Genomic DNA, 19930 nt, shown 5'->3' with positions numbered 1-19930 from the left:
AAATCTGTTTGTTCGCAACCAATATAGGTAGTTGTTGAGATATTCATCGATAATAGCATGTATTAGATGTGGGCGAGATGAAGACTTTTGTTGAATGTATATAATTGTTCAACCTGTACCTTTAGCAAAGGAGTTTTGATACATTTTTTTTTCGTTGAAAAGGATATATTTTTTTGGAGTATTTCTTTTGGGCAAAAGAGAAATAACCAACGTTAACATTTGGATATATAAGATATATAGAGTAGCAGAAGAATCTAAATTAGTAATATACGCTTTAAAATGCTTTGTACCTGGTATAAATTAATTTCTACCTCTGTTATGTACGTTTAACTTGCATTATTTCAAATTCACCCTTCTTCCTAATAATAAGCAGATAATTTCCAAAGAGCGGGTTGAAGTGTAAAACAACCTTAAAATGCTTTCTCGGAAAAACCATTTAAGCAATGCTGTATCCAAAAGTATGTGAAATAAACTGACCAGGTACCAGTATAGTAAATGGACGAAAGTTTGAATGTAAGCTAAATTTATAGTTATAGTGTGAATTCAATAGAGAAATGTTCACTTTCCAGGTTGAAAACAATAAATACCTGCAAACTTATGCAGGGGTGCCTTGGGGGTTGGGAGAGTTAGGATGATTCCAAAGAGGCCTGAGTGACAGGGGCCCTAAAAAATTTGGAAAATAACTGGATTGGTCCAGACTGAGGGGCCCAAAATGATATCCATTCATGGGGCCCAAAATCTCTAGCAATGCACCTGAACCTACGTAAGCTCCCATCTACAACTTTGCCTTATGTTTATGATGTCCAGATGGGGGCGTTAAAACCTAACACATCGCACAGCTGCGAAAAAATGTGAATAATGCTTCAGATTAATTCATTTTTGTGGCTCGTTTCAAATGACAGTAAAATATCCTTATGTGAGAGGTTATGTTTGTATTTCTTTGCATTTAACTTGTGAAAAATTCTTGTGTGTTGTCAGTGACTCTAAGAAAGCATGTAAGCAATCTTTCATTTTGTTAGTCGATTAATCCTACGGTAAATATTGAAGTGGATTGAATTGAGTGTTAGATTCATGCTATATTGAGGCAGTTGCAATATTTACTGTGCAGGGTGACATGCATTTTCTTTTGACATGCCATTATCTGCACTAAACATTAACTGCATTTCGCGTCGTGGAATTATTGTTTTTCATCTGCAAGGGCTATTTATTTACAAGAAAGCCTCCTGTACTTTAGTTGGTGCTGCTGGATTTAATTACCACAGAGTAAGGAGAATGTAGGAAGTAAAAGGATTGCGGTGGTGCCGTGAGATTCCTCTGCACCGACTCCATTGCAGAGCTTCGTGTCGCAGCAGTCATTATTGGCAGTGAAGTTAACTCTCAGGACAAACTTCTCTCCGGTCAGGCTGCACAGGGAGGAGAGGGCACAGAGATTCTCATACAAGACAACATGGCCGCCTAGTGCAAATGAGGACAAAGTGTTAAAAATGCACACGCGAGTCAAGAGAGCAGCATTTTCTGGAGCTTGTGGGTAGAAAGGCGACTTCTGTGACACGCCTGAGCTGACTACACATTTAAATTACTACTCATTACCGCCATGCTTGGAGAACACATAACACCTTCCACACAAGTGTTTTCATTCAGAATTTGGAAAGTTATGTGTTACATTAATATCAGTTTTATCTTGAACTGAACATTATGCAGTACTCCATTTATTTGTTTGACACTATCAAACGAAACATGTAGTATTTATTAAAAATATGTATCTCATGCACTGTTTAATCACAAATAATTGAAAAAGAATGAGAAAGCTGACGAAGTAAGACAGAGTAGAGAAAACTCCCGTCCTGCAGGCGCAGATGTAGGTTCACCTCTCAGCTTATGGTTTTTCTCTTTATTACACTGACACAGGGCGTGGTCCATTTTAGCACCGCTCATTGTGTAAGTCATTATTTGGATGGGAAGTAACCTTAGTTAATGTTCTTCATAAACAGGTAAAAAAATAATCCTCATCAAAAGCCAAATAAATGTACAATCCCTGGGGTACAATCCCCGTACAGTGTACAGTCCCTGACAGGTTCTCCAAACTGAAAGTCATTGTGTAACCTGAAGGATGTGTCATAACCTGCAAGACTCTGACGGGAACAGTGGTTTCCCGGTGATGCTGCAGTTTCCTTATAACTGGAAGTTTCAAGACCGAAGGACCCAGAACTGTAGCATTTGCATCAAAGCAAGTGGATTCTCACTTCGGTTCCCAACCGGCCTGCTGGAAAGACAGAGCTGGCCTGTGTTACATTTCAGAGGAAACCTGATGCAGTCCAGTGCAGAGATGGGAGGAAACATGCAGGTATAACACAACAGAGGGACTGATAGAGATACTAAGTAAGAAATATGCAGGCATCAGGTGTCGGATATTTATTTCAGTGATGTAAATATACAGCAGCTCAATTTTCATGCAGCTACTCATGTACTATAAGTATTAGCATATAAACAGCAATTTAAAAAGGGGGTGAATTGTAGTAGAATAACAATGTATCTACCTTGACTAAGGTAAATCAGCAGTATAACAACAGGAACATTCTTGCTCAATGCAACAACTGCATCAGACCTTCCAACCCCACCCAGTCAAGTCCCACTCTGCCTCCCCTGCATATTAAACACACCCTTGGCTCATCTACCTGGTTAATTGGCATGGATTAAAAGCATCTAGTTTTTCAGTTAACTCCTTGTGGAGCACTGAATGTTCCACCATGCTGAGTGGCTGGTTGATGGTCTGGTGTCTGTGCCTGATCTTTGCTTACTTTCCTTTTTTCTTGCGATTTGCATTTATTAGCCCTGTACTGTCTGAATCGATTGTGTTGCTTTGTGCCTTAGTTAGAAGTATATGGATTTATGTCATGCCTTGGAATTGCTCGTCTTTTTTAGCCTGTACGTGGAGGACATTCCACCAAGCAGGATTTCTCAGTTAGTGGGGTTCAGCTTAAGTTAACTAAGCTAACTAAATCTTGCTTCAGTCCTATATGCCTCCCTTATAACTCAGGAATGGACAAACGTGTGTCTGGTTTCCTGGGATTTCATTTACTACAGCTTATGCAGCTGTTTAGCCACGTGTTTGTTTGTTCCTCAGTGATTTATCAGCTGGATTTGGCCGTTCTCTTCGAACCCTCTTTTTTTTTTCCTGATGGCATACCAGTTGGCTGAACCCTTAAAGACAGCACCAATCAATAACATTAATACGATCAATCAATAAATTAAAACGATTTGAACGATTTGCAATCACTGCAAGTTCGAGGCTTAAATTCTCAAAAGATTTAAATATCCAGAAACCCAAGACTTTAGAAGCTCAAAAAAACTTTTTTTCTATACATGAAGACAAATGAGCAAATCTATGTTTGAAACAGATTTGGTGGTCGACTAGGCATAAGCACTGCTATGCTGAGCTTCCGTTGAAGGCCCATTCACACGTGTAAGCACACATTTATATTTACTTTCTTTAGATGCTTTTATCCAAAGCAAACGGCACTTTATAACCATACAGTTATATAAGCGCTTCTCCTCCGACTGATACACATTTCTGACAATTTTTAGTTGGGTATACGGTAAATCCATTTCATAGACATGGGTATATACCATATACCTGCATATACCCACTACTACAACTCTGACTATGTATAAATGCAAAGGGGAATAAATGACTCCCTAAGCCTCAGGATTCAAAACAGCTGCCTTCCACATATGTAATCCAGAGTCCTCTCCCACCATGTAAAGATAGTGCTGACCCTGACGTGATTTGAACACGCAACCTTCTGATCTGGAGTCAGACGCGCTACCGTTGCGCCACAGGGTCATCTTACTGCTGAGGGCTCAGATAGCACTGAGAATCTGATCAGCTAGATATCCTGTAATACTCAGTATTTCATAGCAGAATAACAAGTATTCAGTTTTACACCAATTTAAATAACTCCTGAAACCTCTTTAATTACATATACAGTATAATACTCGAATACACCACCATAAAAGTGCAACTTTATGAATTTTGTATTTTACAAGTGTACATTAGGCAAGTCCATATCCTGCCATCATGCTCAATGTGGGTGGAGTTTTCAGGGGGTCCACTGTTTATGATGCCAGGGGGGGTCTGAAAATCAAGGAGGAGACACCAGTCACGTAACCTGGAAAGTGTGCTTCCAAGGAGTGAACATTATAATTTAATGACACAAGTTGGACAGTCGTCTTCTAATACCTCTCCAGTGAGCAACTGAATTATTTAAAATCAAGCTTGGCGTTGTACGTAGTCATCTTGCCATTGCTGCAACCATGTATCATCATGGAGCTAGTAGGGGACTGTGCCTTCTAAAAACATTTGGTCGCATAGCGCCCTCTAGAGTGTGGGAGGTCCTTATTTTCAACTTCTGTGGCCACTGCAATTTACAGTCATGATCAAGATTCAGAATTTATAGTTTATTTAAAAATAAATGTTCACAATTTTATTATATTAAAATCTGGCATCTACAGTTCCAGTTAGCAGTGAGCCATTTTGAATAATTGTTTGTAAATCCATATTTTTATTCAAAAAGAGCATTGCCACCAGGGTGGAACGTAAAGGGGGAAATTTATACTTATTGCTGTAATGGAGTAGTTTTCTTTTTTGTGTGAAATTGTACTTCTTAAGTATTGTTAAGTCACAGTAGAGTTAGAGTCTACTACCGAATTTTTTAAAAATATTGGAAAAAAGTCACATGACAAAGTCTGATCAAAAGAGTGGACACAAGCCGCCACCAACCAATGGCGATAAGTTACATTCAGCTAGGAAGCAGGAGCATGGAAGGTGTATCTAGCAGACCTGCGGAGTTAGACTTCTTCAGACTGGTCATCAGAAAATGTGCCAGAAGATATTCTCGGGCTGCATTTAAGGAAGCTTTTTATTTGATTTGATTGTGATATAAAAACATGTCTTGGGCCACCTAAAGCGGGGGTTCGCAAACTTTTTACACCGTGTACCATTTCAGCGTATTACGCTGGTGAAGAACTTCTCAGGGGTGTCAGAAATGTAGGTTCAAAGGGTGAACTGAAAGTGAAAGTAAAAACCCAACAATGGTGACAATCGTCAGATGGTTGATTTCATTGATTACCAATAATGTTGTCATATCACAAAGGCCTACTGCTAGCCTGTTATTGCAGTTGGCACTGCAGCGGCCTCCAACTGAGACCATTACCTACAAACATCCTATTTTGTGAATAAAAAGAAAATATCCACTTATCTATCCTCTTGTGACTCAGTTTTCCTTATTGTGATACACTGTAACTTATGATGTGATATTCAAACTTGTCTTGAGTGAATTTAGAAAGGAAACGTTGCTTTTTGTAAGATAAATAGATCTGAAAGTGTAGTACTTCTTACCTTTGATACTTAGACTGTAGTTATACTTGAGTAGCATTTCACTGGATGACTTCTACTTGAATAACATTTTGGTATCTGTACTTTTACTTAATAATGATTTTTTTTTCACCAATACATGATAATGCTCTAGACCAGTCAGTTTTATTAGAGTGTGCTGAGCAGGGAGGGCTATATCGAATTCTTACACACACAAAACTGGTCCACATGAATACAAACCAGTAAAGCTGCAGCACAACTTACTATTATACCTGTAAAGAGATTTTGGTCTGAATATTGTCGGTGCTCCACTTCCCAAAGGACTTCGAGGGGTTTTCAAAAACATCTTGAAGGAGTACTCAACACTCTCCGCTTATAACATAATAACAATCGTGCATTTCAACAATGAGTAATGACACATATAGAATTTCTATTGCTAAAAATAGTGAGAATCAATTTTCAATGGGATAAGCAGTGGATGAACAGACCATGAGGCCAGTTGTGTTGCAGGTTTGAGTTACCTTTTGAATGGAAACTGGTGGCCTCAGCAATTACATGAAGAGTTACGGAGATTAAATGATACGCATATGAGGAGCTGCCCACCCTGGGCTAAGAGGTGGATTCAAAAATTTTATTTCTACACCTGAACATGAATGATCAGCACTATACACTACAAACGAGATCATTTGTGCAATTCGGTAAAACCACATGACGTTTTTAATCTCAGATACACATAAAATGAATCTTAATAATGCAAAAAATTACTTATAATAACAACTGAAAAAAGGTCAGATTCATCTGATCTCTGTAATACTTGCAACACTGCACTTCACGATTTTAACAACAAATACAAAGCACACAATTGTAAACTAAAGGCTCTAAAACAATAATGACTGCATGCATTCCATGAAAGGCTCACTTTGGTATTTAAAAAGTCATTGGTTAATAAATTCAGTCAAATACATGATGATCCAGTGGAACATGTTATAATACACAAAATGAAGTACATGAGTGTGATATTGACATTATCCCCGCAGCCAATCAGAGGACGTCCCCTAATGGCGATCTGTCTCACGTCGGCGAAGCCTAACAACTGCAGCATCGACATGGGCTGCCGCCTCTTTCCCTTGAAGGTTTTCCATCAGTTGCATGTGAGCCCCGTTAAGGCGGCCCAGCTCTCCACCCAGGGAGGACAGGTGCTGTCGGAGCTGGGCGGTACCCTGAGGAGCAGGAACCAATCAACACGTTTAAACTCATCACGTTTTACTGGAATGGCCCTGGAATGCAACCAGACCCAATACAAAGCACAGCTAGCAGAATATAAATAATAAGTAACAGATGTGCTTTAGTGAAAGCGACTTAACACATAGACATTACAATGCAGCATGGGGAGAAGATGCAATCTCCACACGCAGAGCGGTGATATGAAACCCTCAACCCAGAGTCACGGTGCTGCCCTACCCTTCATGTGAAGTCGGAGGATAAATGTATTCATATACAGATATTGTTTGCCTTTTAAACTTAGCATTGTTTCTGACAGATGCAGTGTATATATAGCATTACAGATCTCATAACAATTTGAATTTTTAATAGTAAACAGTCAAGGAAAAGAATATGTGTTATTATTATTATTGTTATTATTGTTGTTTGTTGTTGTTCATAATAAAACATTGTTTTTACGTATTCTGGAATTTCCAGGATAAAAACATGAAGGCATTGTAAGAAAAAAATATCTGTGATTCAATATATATTTTAAACATCATAAAGGAAAGTAAATATGGTCGCTCCAAATCAAACCAAAATGTAGGTACCTGTACAATGTGCATAGCCTCAGACAGCTGATTACCAGGGTGTCTTTGGTACAACTGAACCACTGGCCTGTCCAGCCTTTCTCTGGACTGCAAATCTCTACAGGACACTGGACCCTGACCAAAACAAAATAGACAGTAATGGGGAAACATTTCTGGTTTCTAAACACCGCCTGATTTAAACACACTGAACACACACTGACCAGTGCTCTCCCGTGGCTATGCTTTAAACACACCGAACACACACTGACCAGTGCTCTCCCGTGGCTATGCTTTAAACACACCGAACACACACTGACCAGTGCTCTCCCGTGGCTATGCTTTAAACACACCGAACACACACTGACCAGTGCTCTCCCGTGGCTATGCTTTAAACACACTGAACACACACTGACCAGTGCTCTCCCGTGGCTATGCTTTAAACACACTGAACACACACTGACCAGTGCTCTCCCGTGGCTATGCTTTAAACACACTGAACACACACTGACCAGTGCTCTCCCGTGGCTATGCTCGACCCCTTCCAGCTGCCTATGTTTGCCGCTAATGGCATTCCTTGTCGCAGCTGAGCTCACTGTGAGGTGTTGCTTTGAAAGACAAGAAAAACAGAAAGAATATGACTAAAAAGAAACTTGTTTTCTTTGATGTTAAACTTGAAAATTACACATTACAGCTTTCTAAAACAGCCTTGTATGTGGCAATTACAATCTTGGCCAAAAATACTAGAATTTTTCTGACCAACTGTGGAACTTAATTTGAAACTCACTTGTACTGCAATTAATATAATGAAATATCATATAAGGTTATCTAGATCCTCTTGCTACCCCTGACCCCTGACTCCATACCTTCAGAGAGACAGTCTCTTTTATTTTCTTCACCAGGCCTTCATTCACTGATTGGTGGGCTGCTTTTTGCCTGGCTGCGGCTTCACGTATCATTTGCCGGATCTGAACTCTGAGCGACTGTGATTGGCTCAGAGCCATGCAAGAAGATGCCATTGCTTGCTCGCATTCTTAGAAGGGGGAGAATAGGAAATACCAAAAAGAGGAAAGCAGGGGTTGACCCATGCCTGGAAAGTGAAACTAATTATCATGAGCAGTACCTGGAGTGTACGGGCCTACAGGGCTGGTTTCCAGTTGGACTCTATCAGGAGAGCAGCAGCCCTGTGCAGAGTGAGACCCAGTGCGGGGCAGTAGATGCAGAACCCTTAACCTCTCATTGGAACATTCTAATAGCATCTTGCTGCACTGTTTCAGGGCCTATGAAAGACCGTGATGAACAAAAGACAAAAAGTAAAATAAACCTTCGAAAATAATAAAATCTAATAACCAAACATTACATTTAATTTATTTTTGTTTAGCAGATGTCTTTGTCCAAAGTATCATACAACTGAGGCAAATAGCACATTACAAACATAGGTACTGTTAAGGGAAGTCAACCACACATAAGTGCAACTAGGCTGTGCTTTCACTGAATGCCCAGGTACAAGTGTAAGCAGGACTGGAGCAGGGGCTACACGACATCTTCCAACAGAGCAAGAACCTAGTAAGACTATTCAGTGACCAGAAGTGCAACATTAACAACATCCAGGGAACATAGAAACGCATCAGGCTAATAGAAGGAACAGATGGGGCTTGAGACGTTTCTTGAAGGTGAAGAGGAAGTCTGATGACCGGATTTGGTTCAGTAGCTCATTCCTTCAATGGGGAGCCACACATGAGAGTCATCTGGAGTGAGACCTCTTGCAAAACATTTCCAAGTCACTATAATTCATAATACACAGGCACGTATTTGCCAGTATTGCCCAGGGTTGGTACCTGTAGTTGTTCCAGTGCGTTTCGCAGTGTGCCCTCCAGCTGGCTTTTCAGTGCAGTTAGCTCTCTTTTCTCATAATCCAGGAGGCCGTCTGCTCCATCTCTGCCCTGAAAGAATGACAATGAATGAAAGTCAGCCAATCTGTTCTACGCGGATTCTGAGAAGGGATGCAAGACCATCTGATGTTCAATTATACAATTTATTCTACAAGCGTAACAGCAGTTCTCATGCTCTGAATTTCAACAAGCCATAATAAAAAAGGAACACGTAATCTAGAGCAGCAACGCCGGCCTGCTCACAGTCTCCGTAAGGGCTGGTCTCAGTGTCCTGTCCTCCACACTCCTCCTGTTGACCATCAGGTTCTTCCTGAGAGTTTTCAGCATGTCCTCTAGGTGGCCCCGTTCCCTCTCCAGCTTGACACATTCCAGCCACACCTTGCCTGCCTGCCGACGGAGCAGCAGCTCCACACTCCTCACACAGCGCATATACCCCACAGCCACACCTGTACCGGCATCCAGGCACCGCTCCCGCAGGAAGGGAGGGGAGACGGCGCTATAAAACGGGAGGAGAGCGGAGCGCGGCCGCTGAAAAGGAAAGACATGTTCGTTCACCGTGACCTCCTCGCTAAAAAAAATTTCAGTCACACTGTAGATATTACAATTGCGAAGTTTAAGTAATAATAGATCGCGTTTTGTGTGGTGATGCTTACACTCACCGTAGCAGCTGCAGATAAGGGTATAATTTTATCGTTTATTTCATTCTTATTTGCACCGTCATCCTCTTTTACAAAGTTGCCCTCAGCTTTACGGCCTGGGTCGCCGCGTCTAGAGGCGCAGCCGGCGGAGGCGATGCAGCTGCGCGGTCTCTTGGAGCCCGAATCGGCGACTCCCACCTTCCGCACCAGCCGCTCCGCTCGGCGGATCGATCGCACCGCGTCGTCGTGCCAGGACTGGGGTCCGATGGTAGCCGACGGTAGTGGGATCGTCTTCGCTGGCATTTTACGCGAAGCGTGGCTTAGCGATAGAACCCAAGCAATTCATTATACAGATATTTGTACTATAAGGATAACTTGATCAAACTTTCGCGCTGTTCTTACGAGTTTGTACATCCAAGTAATTTTACGTATACACGGGTATTTGGAATTGCATTTTGGAATACAATTACTGAAATCAAAACATTATGTAAAATGACTTGGCCTACTTGTTTTTCTTTAAAAAAAACAATTTTCATACACTGAAATATGTATGAGTAGTGCAACTATCCAGTAATAATTTGGGTAATTACGTAAGTAAATGGTACTCATCTGTTCGGCTGCCAGTCCGGTCACTTTCTCCGAAATGGCAAAGCGCTGTCACCTAAGCGACCATAACTACAAACACGGTACGGATGGTGATTGGGCAGCGTGCGCCCATTGTCAGAATGAAAGAGGACCCTAGAAATTTGATAAAGAAATACTGCTGTGCGTTAGGCGAGATAAAATCAAGCACAGGATAAGTCCAACAGGTGGATATTAAATAACTTTAATCTGAGGATGCATAAAATTATGCCAACCATTTAACAATAAATGCATAATATCCATCCATCCAGCCATGTTCAGGAGCTGTTCACACATAGGTTAACAAAATATACATATGTGATACAAAGTAGTGTAATGAACACAAGAATATAACGTTATATCCCTCACTGAAACATTTACACAATTGATACAAAAAATAATTGTAATGCCAACAGAACTGTGATGTTACTGCCTGCAACTTGGTCTGTAGTTAATGATTAGCAATTTAGCATATAACTTCTATAGTTAAAGGCAAGAAAATCTTTACTTTTTTAGGTTTGAAGGGGCGACTTTTATTGGTCAAAAAAAAAAACATAAGCTTTTGTCCCAGGTGGCACAAGTTCCACATCATTATTATTGCATTTAGAAAAATATTTGAAATTAAAGTGTTGATCAAATGGATAAGGTTTCAATTGTGAAAACACTACATGAGTTCCCTGGTTAAGTGCAATAACCTGAATCATAAGCAGTCTGCCATTTGTAAAGAAAACAATGAACCCTGGAATACCTGAACACCACACTACACACTGACGTACAAGTCGTGCACGTTAAGGCTTGAAACAAAAAAGCACACCGAGTAATTCACCTCTGAAGAGGTACAATAGCATCACCTCACTGACAGGTCAAACAACCACTTGACCGTAATAGCAAAACTTTATACCCAATTACCACACAGTTAAAGTGCAGCTGTTTACAATATGGTGGTAAAAACAAACAAACAAAAAAACAAACGTGCATATCCTCCCACACCCTGGAATGAATTGTCCTTTGTTATGATACTTGAATCAGCTGCTTGCTGAAACCAACATACCACCTGGCACAGACGACAGACAAGCGCATTCTTTAATTGCACGTCTGCGTCACTGTGACGTCCGGAGCACATGGCAGGAATCGCGGAAGCTGCCGCCCGCTTTGCTGCACTATACTCGTTCATAGTGTGTCCTTGAGGGCCGTGCGAGGCTCCAGCTTGGAAAGAGCGTTCTGCTGTAGTTCTGTGAGCTGACGGTCTCGCTCCTCGGAATCAAACAGGACCTGCTAGCTCACAGGAGAGAAGGAGCATCAGTGCACGTCACCATCTTCAAAGCTCTACTGCTTGCCCATATAAATGTGCTCAGTACCTGTATCAGTTCATCTCTCTTCTCCAGGTTCTCTCTTAGTTTCCTCTCCTCCCTGCTTCTGTCCTCCCTCTCTCTCTGCCACTCCCGAAGTGTCTTCTTGCTCTCTTTCTCCCGCTCCCTCAGTGCCGTCTGGGTGTCCCTGAGCTGTGCTGTTAATGTCGACACCGTCTGACCGTGGTTGTCCCCTTGTGCCTGCAGAGGAGGAACAGGTTAATACCGGTTCCTGCTGCCATCTGCAGTGAAGTTCATGAGAAGGTATCTGAATAGCACCAAGAACACTGGAACAATGGAAACAAAGCTGAGGTTTTGACAGCACTGATCCCATCCCATAGACTGAAGTTCTTTCAGTACCTTTTATAAAGCTGAATTGTTTGCTATAGGCAACAGTCTATAAACTGGGAATTAGTGACATTAGTATAGAAGTTTTTCTTCACTTTTCAGCTTCATAATTCACTTTGGACAAAATAAGACGGAGAACATGGAGGAATACATTAATCCCTGGGAGCTATATCTTACTTTTCATAATATAACTCGGGTACATCTATGCCACTATTTAAGAAGTTCACAATTCACCTGCACTGCTGTCTGTAACTCCTGTAAGGCTGTAGTGAGCTGATTGACTTCCTGCCACATGGAGGCGCTGTGTTCCTCCCTGTCCTTCAGCCAGCCAGACAGCATAGTCTCTTTCTCTCTCAGCTGATAGGCCAGTGCACCCTCGGCCCCACCACCTGACAAACCCTGTCCAATCACAGAGTCTGAAAGAGCCTACAGGAATGAGAAATAAGACGTGTGATGATAGAACAAACTTAAGATTATTGAGAAATATGACTTATTTATTGGAAATGATTATTCACAGTATTTAGAATATTAGAAATTTAGAATTTACTGATTAGTGGAAAAGTCGCCAGTGGTTCTCAGTCCTACTCCTGGAGAACCCCTTGCCAGAATGTTTTCATTCCAACCCAATCTTAATCAGACCTATATGGTCCCTAATGGGCTCATAATGAATGTGGCAGGTTGAAAGCAGGGGAGGGTGGAATGATAACATTCTGGAGGGGGGGTCCTGCAAAAACGGTGTAGCCAGTCGTTTTCACTGGCTGAGGAAATCAAATATCTGTGATTAATTTAGTATGTGGACATTATAGCCAGTTTCCGTAGTTTTATGTTTTGCATGTGTTCTGTAATGTGATCTGCTCCCTTTATGACTCGTCCTACCTGAACATCCTTCAGGGCGCTCTCTAGCGCCTCATTCAGGCAGCAGGTCAGGGTCTCCTTCTCCTGCAGCAGCTTGGTCAGGGCCTGGTCCCTCTGTCTCCACGCCTCCCTCTCCAGCTGCCCCTCCCTGAGCACTCGCTCGCGTTCTCCGAGCTCCACCCGTAATCCCTGAGGTGAACAAAGGGAGGGACCTCCTACGTCCAGAACTATAGGAACCTGTACATCTAAAATTACATGAGTTGATGCAACTCTGTAGTGCAATAAAAAAAAAAACTAATTCCAAAGCCTGGGGGATTATGGCGACTCACGTCAATAACGTCTTGATTACACTGCAGCAATGAACGCAGGGTGTCGAGGTCCATCTCCCGGTCTCTGGTGGCCTGCCTCAGAGCCTCCACCTCCTTCTCCAGCGCCATCTGCTTCTCTCTCTCTTCTCTCAGCACAGTCTCTGAAACTTGCTGATGTAGACATTGGGGTAACATTAACATGAAACGCACAGCATGTTCAAAACAGACACAGCCTGGGAGAGGTAAACATGCAATGGTTCCACTGCGCAGACGAACACACAGCCCAACCAAGCTAACATTTATTGTAAATTTACTCCACCCATTTAACAATAAATCCATAATATCCATCCACCGACCTTTGTTTAGGAACTGCTCACAAAGCTTTACAAAATATACATGACATCAAAACAGGAAAAAAAATGTTTACATGAGTGATACAAAAAACAACTGTAATGGCAACAGAAACAGTGATGTCACTGTCCCCACCTTTGTGTCTGTGTTTTTCAGGATCTCTGTCAGCTTTTCCGTCAGTCTGGCCTCCACATCAGCTCCTCCCATTTCAGCACGCAGCATTTTTACCAAAGACATACAATCCTGGAGAGACACTCAGTGGTCAGTTCACCAAGCAGGGAAATTATTGTGGTAAAATCCAACACATTCAAACAGGCAGCTCCGACTGATTAACAGACATTACAAACCTGCCTTAAACACAATACTGATGAGAAGCAATAAATGAGGGCAAAATAAGAAAATAAAAGGCAAAGGTACATAGAACAATATGCTAATATGATGAACTCCATGATTTGATATCAAATATAAATCATATCATGCAAATAATGAATCTTGCAACCTAAAGAGGCAGTTAAAAATGTATGTTATAGAAGGGCTTTAGTGCTGTTTAGTTGCCTAGTTTTGGAGATATTGACTGTAGAAATGTCAGGCTTCTCTGGAATATAATGGGAGTGAATGACATTCTTTCTGTGGTGATTAAAGTGCCAGAAAAATACGTTTGAAAAGTTCAACAGCAATGTCTCTTACCAGAAATCATGACCCGCCTACTCAAGATAATCCACAGACTGTTTAATCTAGGAACTATTTTCTTCTACCGAACTCCATACACCAGAGTTCTTCAACTCTGGACCTCGATTCCAAATCCAGGCCGTGTTTTCAGTTCTCCCAGGTAGTTGTTTAATAATTACTGATTCTGATTGGTCAGAGGCTTTAAACCTGACTGACAGGTAAAGGAAGGCTGGAAAACCAGCAGTGCTCGGACCTCGAGGGCCGTGAGTTGAATAACCCTGCCATACACACATCATATCACTGCGCAGACGAGATGAGCAGGAGCTGCGCGGCGAAGTCCTCTGCACACTCACCCGGATGATTCTCTCCCTGCTGTGCAGTGCGTCACCCAGGGTCCGGAGCAACACACCCTCAGCACCCTCCTGAGGCACCTGAGCCTGTCCAGGAAGCACCAGTTTATGGTCAAGACTACAAGTGTGCCACAGACCTACCATCAATTCCAGCCCAACACACCTTAAAGATAATGGTTTTGGACAGTTTTGATAGCATCACATATCAGTTCATCAGCCAGCAGGTACTTCCTTTGCTTATGCTTTACATGTAAAATAAACCAAGATAAATGTATAAACAGCTTTTAACAGATTCAAATATTAAACCAGCTATTAGCACTGGTAAGACAATAGTCGCCTTTCTGCAGTGTGATATGTTTCCTTAATAAAATAGACTTTTCTGATACACAAGTCAAGGGAACAAGTGAAGACAAAAGTCTGACGCTGGTGTATAAATAACCAAACGTGTTGAAATTTTAAATGCAGGACAGGATAAGGTAAACAGAGGGGAGAAATATTTATATTATAGAGATAAGGAAGTAGAAATGTCGAGTGTGATACAGGCAGACACAGAGATTATCACAGTGTAGTCAGAGCATACCTTTAAAAATCTCTTACATATTAAAACACCCTCATAAATGCAGATAATTACCTCAGAAACTTGATAATTGCGATGTAAACAACATTGGGGCAAATATTTTTCTTTAAAAATCTCTTAACTGATTCAAGATATATGCCTATGCATGTTTAATTATCAAACACCGGAATGACACTAGACTGCATCTCATTTACACCATCTGCAAGGTTCACCGCAGAGATGCCTCACTCAGCAGCAGAGCAGCTGTAAATCGCCTTAGTCTACAGGACAACGCGGCCATATCGCAGCTCTGTGGACACTACACCTGGAGAGCAGAATTCCAGGGGAAGGCGTGTTCAGAGAATGCTTCCTTGTGTGCAGACTGTACACACCCACTTAAAGGCGGAAAATGACATTCCTTTTTATCACTGTGTGCCTGATGCGGCAGCTGCTTTGTAAATATGACACTCAGAAAACTGAAATCTAGAATTTCTGCAGGTTGGGCACCAGTTTGTTGTGGAAAAAAATATGGTGTGAAAGTGACGTAGTCGCTTCAAATAGCCAGTATACAAAAACGTATTTTTATGATTAATAATTAATTACATAATATAGAATTATTATTTTTAACTATTGTACTCTTATGTTTGCACTGGACAGTTGTCCCTCATTCCTATTTGTACTGTGTCCTGTTAATCGTAGCTGTCTCTGTGGTTACTGTTTGCACTGAACCACAACCAGTTCCAGTATGTTTGTATACTGCCAGTTACGTGTTCTGAGTTCTGGCTGTCGTGTAGCTGCTTCTTACATCAAAATGGAATCCAAATTGGCAAAAAAACACAGGGAGACACACAGGCAATATCCCTCCACAGCAAAATCAAAAAGAACAGAACAAGGCTCTTCTCTCGTCTTTACCGTATCGGGTGCCTCCGGCTGACTGGCACCATGCCCTCTGCGCCCGGCGTTGGCCTTCAGTTCTGCCTCAAGGCTTCGTATACGTCCAAAAGCTTGATCTAGCTGTCCCCGCAAGTGCCTGACTACATTGTGCATTTGGCCTTTATGTTTCTGGAAAAAAAGGAAATGGAATATTTGGTAAAAAAATAAATAAATAAATAATCAACATTCTCCTAAACACAATGTATAAATGATTTTTTTTACATTTTCTGTCAGATCCACCAGGTGATGTGACAATTAAATAGTCTATAATATATAGTGTAAAATGCGTGCATGGCCTTCATCAGCACCTAAACACTGCGGCGTTTTATAAATTAAAATTCAACTTTACCAGGGTTGAAAAACTTATCTTCTCACCTCTTTGTGTAGAGGAAGAAATTCATCAGTCAATTCAGTCAGGACATCCTTGGCTTCTCCATCAGCAACATCTTCATCATGTCCTCCATCTCCAAAACTCAGAGCCCTAATGACATCAGAGCCTGACCTTTCCCTCGCCGATTCCCACGACCCACCCCTGCTCCTGTCCCATACTGGAATCCGGCTGCCTGACGGGCACTTAACTGGTCTCGTCTCTATGGCCTTTAACTCCTTCAGGATGTTCCCTAACATGACGTGCTCCTCCTCGGGCCAATCGAAAGCTTCGGGGCCATCCATGGAAATCAAGGAGGGAACAGAGCCCGAATAAAAGGGCTCCTGGAAAGAGTGGCAGGAGCCCACCGACGACGCAGAATCCGAGCTGACTGACGACATCCTTGACCAATGCAGAGGCATACTGCGCGACTTGTCCCGAGAGAGGGCCAATGGGGAGAAGGCCTGAAAGGGGAGGGACCGAGGGACACCGCACACAGACTCATAGTCCGAGTCCGACACCCGCAGCGAATCGCATCCCTGGCAGCTTTTCCCCTTCCTACATCTTTTCCCTGTTCTCTGAAAATAAGGACAGGATCCCCATTTCTCTGACCAACACTCGAATGCGGACAGAGACATGTTGTCTCTTAGCATGTCCCTGTATCCGTCCGTCACCTTCTCCTCCCTGCCACCCCCCTCCCCGTTCTCCTCCTGGCTCGGCCCCCCCCTCGTCTCCCATTCCCGCGCGTTATGGTTCCTGTAAGCGTTGTACACCCACTGCCTCAGCTTATCCCGCTCCTGAACGAGCTTCTGCAGCCTCTCGGAGGATAAGACCCTGACCCGAGCGATGACGGTGTCGAACTTAAATACCCGCTCCAACATCGACACGCACTTCCCACACAAGAACTCCCCGCGTCTGGAGCCTCGCGGCACAGACTTATTCAGCGCGTGTGTCAAGACGGAGAGCAAGTCTACTCCTCGTGAGGAGGAGGGGAGCTGAGATTTTGAGAGTGAATGAGAAGAGCCCAGAGACAGACTGCTACCTGAGAAAATAGGGAAGAAAACAGACAAACGAAAATTAAATAAACCTTTAACCTTAAGACGTCTGGCCATTTTATCAGCATATATTTATTTACTCTTGAAATGGAATTTATGGGTTATGGAGTGACTTCATCATATTCCTCAAGAACTGTACTAACAAGCTAACAGAATTTTACATATTAGTGATCAAATAACAACCCAACAGAAAATAGTTTGTATTTTTAAATTTATAATCATATACAATTCAAAATGTTACTCAAACTCAATTTCCCGTTTTAAAAATGACACTGTATACTGCATTTGTCATTGGCTTGGACCAACAATTTGTGTGCTTTTTTCCTAAGATTCACTACTTACTGCTGGCCTGTTATTGATTGTCCATAATGTAAACATTTTACCAATGATTCAGACAGTCAGAAAACACTCTTTTTCCAAAGCAAATACTGCACCAATTTAAGCCAATCATCGCTGGGTGTACACAACCTTGTCAGAAGGCATGATGACCCTGGTTTTATTTACATGCTGTATTAATGGCTGCCTTCCCTCACCCCACGGGCTGCTTTGGGAGGACCCGGGCTGGCTGCTTTTGCTGAAGTAGTCGGGTGGGGTCAGGGACTCTCTCTTGTGTTGGCCCCCAAAGAGCCACCGCCGCTGGTTACCCTGGAGGGCCCCCCCACACACGCGGCACCCCCTCTCCTTGTCCTTTGTGGTCATTGTGGTTGCAGTGCAAAACAACTCTGAAGAAGAACCATTGAAACAATTTCAAAGAGATGTTTTATTAAACCAAAAAAAGGGAACCATACATTGACATAAGTTTGGTCAATATGCCTAGCAGGGTCCTTGTAGGATGAAACAGGTAATACAACAGAATAAAACTGACACAAATCTTACGTACAAAATAGACAAACCAGCACGGCCAATCTAACAGCAGCATAGTAGTACTTAGGCAACATAAGAGGGTTAAACGAGTAGAAAACTTTTTATATTCTACAAAACCGAAAGTACTATGTAGGTCGCTGGTATATGTATTAGCTGTTGGGTTGTAAGATGCATATTCCGCGATTTATACGTGGCAGGTCACATCCCCCGTGCTCGTCCCAGCAGCAAACGGAGCGCTTTACAGACAGAGACCAGCGCTGTTCGCTCAGGGCCGCCGCGTCTGTTTACAGCGGAAAGCCGCCGGCTGACAGCGCGACCTTGACACAACCACAGAAATAAAAAAAAAAAGTAGCTCTCGAATCAATGCATCTCTGTAATCCAAATGTCAGTTTTATTTTATACTTTTTGGTCCTTTCATGTAAGACTTGAGTTAAACTCTCCAGATCACCAGCTACTTTCTTTTTTCATTTTTTTCAAAGTCGATCTCGAATAAGCCGACAAAATACAAAAGATAGTTGAAGTGAAACACGTCACTCGAAAACAGTCCTGAGTACACCTCAGTCCGACTCACTGCAAAGTGCCTGCACAAAAAAGCAGATTTGCACGAAGTTGCAGCAATCCGAACTCTGCATGCACTGCCGCTTGTTAAGACTTATTCTCTAACAGAAATCACCGCTTCGCCTCTACAGAGACGTGAACCGTGGGAATCATTTTTCACGAAAGGCGATACATAAGATCCTAATAACGCGTTGCATTTGACACGATCTAAAATTAGAGTCACCGAATGTCGCTCCACGCTTTTCACTCGTCTAAACGCGGAAATGTGACCTTTCAAATACAACTCCATTCTACAGAACATCAAGTCCAGTTATTTCTGAAACAAGCAACGTTACCCAAACTTCATTCTTAAAGATCAAGGGAAAAGCCACGCAGCGATAAGATAAATCAAAAGTTTCTTACAGGCTGGAGCCGGAACCGAGGACATGTGGCAAACGCGACCAGCACGGCACTCTACCTTGCTGACGTCACCAGCGCTACCTGTTTGGCGGACCACGCCGGTGCGGAGTTTTTACATAGTTATTCGCTCTAATGTTGCCTCCTGAATAGCTGGCTTTGTGCTGAATCATGGAGAAATGCCACGGCGTCAGCACAAACACGTAAAGCGACGTATAAAGTGCAATATCCAAATGGAATGGCATGAACTCCTAACCCAAACAGGTTTTTTCTCTTTTCTAGAGAAAGCATCAATCACTTATCGTTTCCTTGGTTTCTTATTCTTTATTAATTGATAAACAGAACGAAAAACGTTTCATTCTGCTAGGATTTTCCTTTGGTCGGTAATCAACACTGAAGTTTTTCCTGTCTCTTCATGGCAAAAACACATCAGCGATTGTTTTTCATCATTTTTTTTCGTGGCACCTTTGCCACACATTGGTAGACTCACGCTTTTGGAGCTGAGGAGAGCTTTGTTGGCAGCAATTCCAGGTTAAACTACACTTAATCTCCCTTGAGGGCAGCGGTGCCCAGATATGGTCGACCTATGACCTTGGCACATGGTCAGCTGTCCATGTAAACTCCCATTCTGGCAAGATGAAAAACATGTATATAACAAA

The 19930-nt window shown here is 42.3% G+C and overlaps 2 protein-coding genes and 1 non-coding gene across 5 annotated transcripts; all 3 read right to left on the bottom strand.

Annotated features, from left to right (window-relative positions):
- Positions 1-3772: 3772 nt before the first annotated feature.
- trnaw-cca (transfer RNA tryptophan (anticodon CCA)) lies at positions 3773-3844 on the bottom strand. Its single transcript has one exon. It is a non-coding gene; the product is annotated as a tRNA-Trp (tRNA).
- Positions 3845-5991: 2147 nt separating this feature from the next.
- tektl1 (tektin like 1) lies at positions 5992-10327 on the bottom strand. Of its 2 annotated transcripts, XM_023802520.2 has the most exons (9): positions 10282-10327; positions 9713-10010; positions 9297-9581; positions 9000-9104; positions 8285-8441; positions 8028-8194; positions 7674-7769; positions 7186-7299; positions 5992-6594 (listed from the first exon to the last, which is right to left on the bottom strand). In XM_023802520.2, exons 2-9 carry the CDS (start codon positions 9992-9994, stop codon positions 6430-6432), a joined length of 1371 nt encoding a protein of 456 aa, XP_023658288.2. In that variant the 5' UTR covers positions 9995-10010; positions 10282-10327; the 3' UTR covers positions 5992-6429. The 2 variants fall into 2 exon arrangements, with proteins under 2 accessions (XP_023658288.2, XP_023658287.2); XM_023802519.2 differs by having other exon boundaries at positions 9713-10323.
- Positions 10328-10501: 174 nt separating this feature from the next.
- Positions 10502-19845, bottom strand: LOC111839077 (uncharacterized). Of its 2 annotated transcripts, none has more exons than XM_023802678.2 (11): positions 19762-19845; positions 17987-18175; positions 16407-17440; positions 16011-16160; positions 14546-14629; positions 13659-13766; positions 13194-13343; positions 12886-13053; positions 12244-12435; positions 11671-11862; positions 10502-11587 (listed from the first exon to the last, which is right to left on the bottom strand). In XM_023802678.2, the coding sequence occupies exons 2-11, from the start codon at positions 18150-18152 to the stop codon at positions 11483-11485; spliced, it is 2349 nt and encodes a 782-aa protein (XP_023658446.2). In that variant the 5' UTR covers positions 18153-18175; positions 19762-19845; the 3' UTR covers positions 10502-11482. The 2 variants fall into 2 exon arrangements, with proteins under 2 accessions (XP_023658446.2, XP_023658445.2); XM_023802677.2 differs by lacking the exon at positions 19762-19845 and adding an exon at positions 19278-19431.
- Positions 19846-19930: the final 85 nt, after the last annotated feature.

Source organism: Paramormyrops kingsleyae, chromosome 9 (assembly GCF_048594095.1).
Source record: "Paramormyrops kingsleyae isolate MSU_618 chromosome 9, PKINGS_0.4, whole genome shotgun sequence".
In the NCBI taxonomy this organism is placed as follows: Eukaryota; Metazoa; Chordata; class Actinopteri; order Osteoglossiformes; family Mormyridae; genus Paramormyrops; species Paramormyrops kingsleyae.
This window is presented reverse-complemented; position numbering and strand designations above follow the sequence as displayed.